Source organism: Hevea brasiliensis, unplaced genomic scaffold (genome assembly GCF_030052815.1).
Source record: "Hevea brasiliensis isolate MT/VB/25A 57/8 unplaced genomic scaffold, ASM3005281v1 Scaf1, whole genome shotgun sequence".
Lineage (NCBI taxonomy): Eukaryota > Viridiplantae > Streptophyta > Magnoliopsida > Malpighiales > Euphorbiaceae > Hevea > Hevea brasiliensis.
The window spans coordinates 7,896,934-7,904,346 of record NW_026614585.1 but is presented as its reverse complement, the minus strand read 5'-3'; the positions used below and the strand labels follow the sequence as shown (position 1 = coordinate 7,904,346).

The 7,413-nt window shown below is 33.2% G+C and overlaps 1 protein-coding gene and 1 pseudogene across 1 annotated transcript; one reads left to right on the top strand and one right to left on the bottom strand.

Moving 5' to 3' along the window:
- The first annotated feature begins 139 nt into the window (after positions 1-139).
- Positions 140-2,004, top strand: LOC110633991 (type III polyketide synthase B-like; annotated as a pseudogene).
- Positions 2,005-2,871: 867 nt separating this feature from the next.
- Positions 2,872-5,857, bottom strand: LOC110633990 (uncharacterized). Its single transcript, XM_021782851.2, has 6 exons — positions 5,436-5,857; positions 4,464-4,663; positions 4,175-4,315; positions 4,023-4,103; positions 3,260-3,384; positions 2,872-3,145 (listed from the first exon to the last, which is right to left on the bottom strand). The coding sequence occupies exons 1-6, from the start codon at positions 5,656-5,658 to the stop codon at positions 3,097-3,099; spliced, it is 819 nt and encodes a 272-aa protein (XP_021638543.1). The 5' UTR covers positions 5,659-5,857; the 3' UTR covers positions 2,872-3,096.
- Between the last annotated feature and the right edge of the window lie 1,556 nt (positions 5,858-7,413).

Here is a 7,413-nt window from a genome sequence, read left to right as displayed (position 1 = left end):
GCAGTGCAGTATATATATACATAAATATATATATATATATATATATATATATATATATATATATATATATATATATATATATATATATATATGTATGTATGTATTCCTCGCTTTGCTTCATTGCAAGACAAAGAAGCTCAAATACTCTCTTCTAGACCCTGGAAGTTTATTGGTATCTTTTTTGAAGAGAAGGAATGGAGGATGAAGAGATTATACAAGGAAGTTCATTGAAGAAGGCCAACCCCGGCAAAGCTACAATTCTGGCTCTTGGCAAGGCATTCCCTCATCAGCTCGTCATGCAGGAGTTTCTGGTTGATGGGTATTTCAAGAACTCCAATTGTGATGATCCAGGCCTCAAGCAGAAATTAGCTAGACTCTGTAACTCTTCTAACTTCTTCTCTTTCTGTAGTGTTTTTGCATCCATTCTTATAATTAATAAATGTATGCAAATCTACGGAAACTAGCTTAAAATGAAGGGACACGAGGGGCTATAGGTGGACTTGGCTATTGTCTAGTTTGGAATCAGAACCAGATCGTCTGATTTGGAGTCAAAATTGGGAAAAACGGTTTGACCAAAATTAGCATTAAATTGGACCTAAACTGCCTGGTTCAGTTCAATATCTTTTTTTTTTAAATAAAAAAATTAAAAATAATTTCAACGGTTGGATTTGAACAAAATTAAAATCAAACTAGAATCAGAATCCATAAGATTTTGTAATTCAGATCTCATGAAACTTAAATTAGAACCATCAATTCTGATTCAGACAAGCTCGATAGACATCCCTATATATTACTAGGTCCAGCCATTGAACTCATGAAAGAGGGTACATTTTCATGACTACTGAGCAATTTCCATTTAAATTTTACGGGGACTGCAAGTTCCCTCCGAATCTGTCTTGGCAAATGGTTTTGGCATAATTTAGAACTAAATATAGCATGTACATTTTGGAGATGGGCATGTATTGTTGTATGGACTCTCCTAACCAAATTAACTGTCATTTTCCCTCTATGGTTCTCACAGGCAAGACAACAACCGTCAAAACAATGTATGTGGTAATGTTAGAGGAAATACTAAAGAAATACCCAGAACTGGCCATTGAAGGCCTCCCTACTGTAAAGCAGCGATTGGATATCTGTAATACTGCTGGGACACTGATGGCTATTGAAGCCTCACAAAATTGCATCAAGAACTGGGGCAGGGTTATGTCAGACATAACTCACTTGGTCTATGTCTCCTCAAGCGAAGCTAGGCTGCCTGGTGGTGATCTTTACCTTGCAAGAGGTCTCGGACTCAACCCTGAAGCACAGCGTGTCATGCTTTACTTCATGGGTTGCTCTGGAGGTGTGGCTGGTCTCCGTGTCGTGAAAGATATTGCCGAAAACAATCCTGGGAGTCGAGTTTTGCTAGCCACTTCTGAAACCACCATTATTGGATTCAAACCACCGAGTGCAGACAGACCATATGAACTAGTTGGAGTTGCACTCTTTGGGGATGGTGCTGGAGCCATGATAATGGGAACAGACCCAGTTTCAGACATTGAACATCCTCTCATCGAACTTCACACAGCAATCCAGAATTTCTTGCCTGAAAGAGAAAAGATAATTGATGGCAGGCTCACAGAAGAGGGGATCAGCTTCAAGCTAGCAAGGGAGCTTCCTCATTTAATTGAAGAGAATGTCGAGGGATTCTGTCATAAATTAATGGGAATTGCTGGAAAGGAGTACAATAAGTTGCTTTGGGCAGTTCATCCAGGAGGACCTGCAATATTGAATAGGATGTAAAAGCGACTAGATTTGCTGCCAGAGAAATTAAATGCTAGTAGACGAGCTCTGATGGACTATGGTAATGCTAGCAGCAATACCATTGTGCATGTGCTGGAGTACATGATAGAGGAGAGCTTGAAGATCAAGAAGAATAATGAGAACTGTTAATGGGGATTGATGCTCGCTTTTGGACCTGGAATTACCTTCAAGGGAATTCTTGCCAGGAACCTCACCGTCTAAATATGATGTCATGTCTAAACCCTTATGTAATAACTTGGGCTCTCTAGATATCGTCCCAGAAATGCCCGTACTTGAATTTTCCTTAGTCAAGGAAAACGCATTCTTGCAACTTGATAATCCATTTTGTTCTCTCTCTCGTCAGGTCTTCGTTGATATCCGACATTGATGTGTTCCATTGAGCTGCAGTGCATCCGGAGCACTTACCTTGCACTTAAATGCAAAATAATGATCAACTCAAGCTCTTGGAATTAACTACAGCTCTCATTTAAACCAAAGACCCAAGTTCCAGTCCCCTGCCAAACTCTCATGATTTTATCTTTCAATGTTGAATGTTGATGGTGCAAAATATTATAATGGTGAGGCATCCAACGATTGCAAAAGATTTTTTCAAATTTCAGAGAACACAAATGTTTCATCAACCCAAAAGAAACATGCTGTTAACAAAAGCTTAAACCGTAACAGCAGTCATATTGTGGCAGCAGTTAAGTTAACCAGCAGATGATTGGCATTTCTTTTAGAATATGCTGACCAAAATTGGCAGCCATTGCTTTAATCATGCATATATCACATGCAATAGGCAAAGTCCATATAGAAGGTCGCCCCACGTCCCTAATGGCAATTTCCAATGTCCACAACATTGCCCAGATGCATGTCTACTGATACCGATCAACCTATCGACCCCTTCATTAAGGGGCAAACACTCTCGAGCAAACCAGTATAGAGACGCAGGATAAAATGTCCAGGATTCTATACCAAACACACAAGTAATCCAACTAGATTCAGCATCGACAAGGATTATTCATAAGAAGAAAAAAAGCACATCACAATGCAAGGGACTGGTCTATACACTTCAGTAAAGGATCAGCATTGACAAAACAAGTTAATCCAACTATGAAAATTATGTTTTCCAAATATAATCATCCATCAAAGTTTCTGCATCGCCAAATTTACAATCGGCCTACTTTACTTCCAGTCATAACAGCAAGGGACAACCCTGTGTGGGGAAAAAAATAATTTTGCAACAACATTGCCTAAAAACATTAATTTTGGAGGCAATGTTGCTCATGGACCACAGCAGAAGAGGATCTTTAGTCACACCACTCCTGAGGGCAGGCGAAGAACAAGCTGTCCTCCAAACACACTGCAAACCCAAAATTGAAATTCATAATAAAAATGACAGTATTGTCCTGAAAAAAGTAACGACACATCTACTTTGTCCTTGCTTAAAAGAAAATATGCTCAGACATTTGCATACCTTCTGATGTAATAATAACAGAAGTCTGCTAAGATGAAAGTCTGGACGATTTCTGAGATTAGAACCATTGAAGGCCATAATCCATACCCCAAGGCCACCAGCAAGTGTCCACGACTATCTAAAACCTGTTCAGCGTAAAAGCAACAATGGATTATTGCAGATTAGAATCTAAAAGGTAGAGAATAACAAACAATGCGAAATTTAATTGACAATAACATGGTGTGCTTTGGTGCCAGTTAACCAACCAGTTTAAATACAATACATACTCTTAAAACACATAAAATTCGGTGCCAACATATTAGCAATATAAAACATGTTGCCGGAAAAGAAGCTTGCACATTCACAATCACCTAATACTTCCACATGAATTCCTTATCATTTTGCAATTTACAACAGGTTGTATAAATTTTGATAAAATTGTTCCACATTTTGCTTAAATTATTCTTAGTAATCACCCAAATAGCATTGATATCACTGCAATGGTGGCTAACTGAACAATCATATCAGCAAAATTTAGAAGCAACAACCAACAACTCTACAGCAGTTCAAGTTCTATCTTGGTATCTCATGCAGATTCAAGACCAAGACAGAAGCAAGTCAATTGCATACTTGAAGTTATTAGTTCACAAAAATTCAGAAAAGCAACCATCATCACCACTCCTACGATTAATGTTAGATAAAGGACTCAATCATGAAACTTGAAAGCAAATTACAAAATTAACTTAGACATAATCTATACAGATTCAATTCTGCAAGAACATACCTGGAGAACCCAATGGGCACAACTCAAGAACCTTGCAACTCCCAACGCAAATACATAATGAGCCGTGAATGGTTCAACTATCTGAAAGTACAAAACCAAGATTTGAGTTTCAATTTGAAAACCTTTTAAACATAAATCCTATGCAACAGCACCTTTGTATTCTGCATGACCCGCAACTGTGGTAGTACCGAGACAGCTTCCAAGTATACACAGAATGCCCATAAAATCCTGTTCAATAAATTATGAGATGTAGATGGATGAATAAACAATGCTAAAATAGCACAGGGTAACACCTGCATCCAAATTCAAAAACAAGGATTTGAGTTAAAAATATATGAATATCAGACATAAAACATCATTCCATAACAAGAAAAATCACACTAGACATGAAAGGACTTGGACAGGTAAACACTAAAAAGCCAGTTTCAGATGGGTAATCACCACATAATATATTGCAAAGTTGTCTTTGTCCTCCATATAACTAGACTTCAATTTGAAACGGATCATATAAATAACCCACAAAGTCGTTGCCAGTGTAGCCAAATCAAGTAAGGTATGTATATCATATTCCATCACAAAGCTGCAATACAGCCTGACAGCCAAAAACATAGCTGTCAATTCCTGGGACTTGAGTGATAGTCCTACAAATCAATCAAAGGATGGTTAGAAAAGAGCCGAAATCAGTCAATGAAAATAAAGTCCATAAGGAACTAGGAAACCCTTATTTATCAATCAATGAGACATGTGAAGTGTCAGAAATCGATCTGTTAGTTTGCTTGGATTTTACAAGAAATACCCATTTAAGCTAAACAAGATTAGCTAGAAGGAGCCTTAATAAAACAACATCTAATGAAAATAGGATCCACCAGTAAAAGCTGTCCATTGGACACCAAATGAAGCTACATAGCATCCAGAGGAAATCAGTCATAGAGATGATCAGAATAAATTCACACTACAATTGGGTTCACATATTACCAAGATGATGCCAATCTTAGCCCATCCTAAGTAAACTATGAAAAATTTTGCATTGCATGTTCAATGCATGATCCAATCCAATGGAAACCACTCACTCCAACAAGCTGTAATATGCACACATTCAACTAAAGAATTGACCTTTAAATTTTAAATTCCCAAAAAAGCATAGTTCGCCACTCAGACAAGAAAATCCTGCGTGGAGTTAGATGATTGAAGGGTTTAACAAGGATTTCACTTTTCTTCAGAAGTTCTCATTCATGTAAACAACAAAAATAAAAACTGACAACCCAACGAAAGATAACAAACATAAAACGATCAAAATCAATCAGAAGAACCAGTAAACAAAATTCCAAAAATCAGTGCTAAGTCGTAAATTTCTCTCTAATTCCTATAATTACCATTTAGAAAGAAAACCTAAAAAATTTTCATCTTTTTTACCAGCGCAAGTCTTCTCCTTCATAAGCTTGTAAATAAGTACACTGATACCAATAGAGTGAACAGCCTCAGCAGCCACGAAGAGATTGTCATGGTCATGTACGATGAATCTGAGCAAGACGAGAGCCGCCATCCCCGACACCACGGCCAAAAAAGCCTTGACCTTGGGCGGCTGTCGTCGCACCCATGTCGTGACGGCGTGGATCGGCCTTTTCTGTGATCTCATTGGAGGAATGGATCGATTTTCCCCTGAAGGATGAAAAGTGAGGGAAATTTGGGTTTTGAGTTGATTAATTTTAATATAGAAAGAGAAGATGAAGAGAATCTCTTATTGGGTTGTGTGAAATTATTTACATATTTAGGACAATAGGTTGCTTTGAAATGGAAGTGCCGTAGACCGCTGGTTTAGGGCGGGTTTGATGGGTTAAACATGTCCGGATGAGAATAGAATTTCTTTTTCCTAATAAATTTTATGAGTTAATATGAGAAAACGAGTTTTTATTTAATTATATTAAAAAAAATAAATAAAATATTTAATTTACATTTAAATTTATATAAAATTTTTAAAAAATATATAATAAATATATAAATTTATATATAAATATTTAATTTAATTATTTTTAAATTCATTCTCATAATAATCGCATTTCTCTTTATTATCTATCATTGTAATTTTGTAATTTTAAAATATATATAATATTATTTAAAAATGAAAAATTATAATATGTATATATATATTAACTTATTAATTATATATATTTATTAATTAAATTATCAATTAAATCTATATTTTTAATTATTTTTCAATTATATTTTTTCGTTACCCAGTATGGCTAACATATGAAACTTGATAGGATTTATATTTGTTTTTCCTAAACCCCTAAAGATTTTGTTCTGTTATTGTGTTCAATTGAATTGCATTAATTTTGTTGTTATTTGAATTGAAATTATGAATATGTTTGGTTCAATTATATAGTGAAATTCATTTCATTTATAAATGAATTTAATAATAAAATTTATTTGTAAATGAATTTATTTATTTGAATAAAATATGTTTGTGAATGAATTTATTTATTTGATATATTTTATATTAAATATAAAATTTATTTTAAATAAAATAAATTTTATATTTGAAATAAATAAAATAAAATAAAATAATATATAATAGGAGAATAATTTTATCACTTAAAATATATAAAATGTTAAGTTTGAAATTTATTTATAAATTTTATTAATTTTAACAAAATTTAGTTTAATTATAAAAAATTTTATAAAATTAATTATTAAGAATTCTAAATAAATTTTTATTTAAATCAAATACTAAAATTTTAAATTTATAAATGAGTTACACAAAATTCATGAAATTTATTTATATCAAATACTACCCATGTGATTTTATGGAAAAATTTGTAAGATTTTTTTCAAAATTTATTTGAATTGAAAATTTGAAGTCTGATTTAATTTGTTCATAGCTAGAATCTGACATGTTCTTTTCTTTATTTATTGGGATGGAGCTTTGAGTTAGTGTGTATTTAGTATTTTGTTTAAAGGATGAAAACTATTTTTTTAAAATAAAAGTATTATTTTAAATATTATTTAAAAATAATAATAATTTAAAAAAATTATTTTATTATTTTAATATTTTTATAATTAAAATTTATTAAATTTAATTTTAAATTATTTTTTAATATTTTTTTTTTATTAATATATTTAAAAAAGTAATTTTTTTTAATAAGCTGGAAAGAGCTTGGGCGTTAGATTAGAGGGAGAGTAAGTGAGATATAAGTATATGGTGTGGGTATAATTCACTTCGTGGAGAGAAAGAGAGAGGAGAGAGAACTTTTTTTAATTCTGACAATTGCCATATTGGAGTAACGTAGAAACTGAAACTCTTTTTTAAAAAATTACGAATTCTCTCAATATAATTATATAGTTTTAAAACCTAGCTTAAAATCTTCCATTATCTACAAAAACTTATTAT

Excerpts from the sequence above, each read along its gene's own strand:
- LOC110633990 (XM_021782851.2), bottom strand. The coding sequence starts at position 5,658 with ATGAGATCACAGAAAAGGCCGATCCACGCCGTCACGACATGGGTGCGA. Across the intron at positions 4,664-5,435 it reads GAAGGAGAAGACTTGCGCTG|GACTATCACTCAAGTCCCAG; the intron begins GTAAAAAAGATG and ends ATTGATTTGTAG. Across the intron at positions 3,146-3,259 it reads TGTTATTATTACATCAGAAG|TGTGTTTGGAGGACAGCTTG; the intron begins GTATGCAAATGT and ends TTGGGTTTGCAG.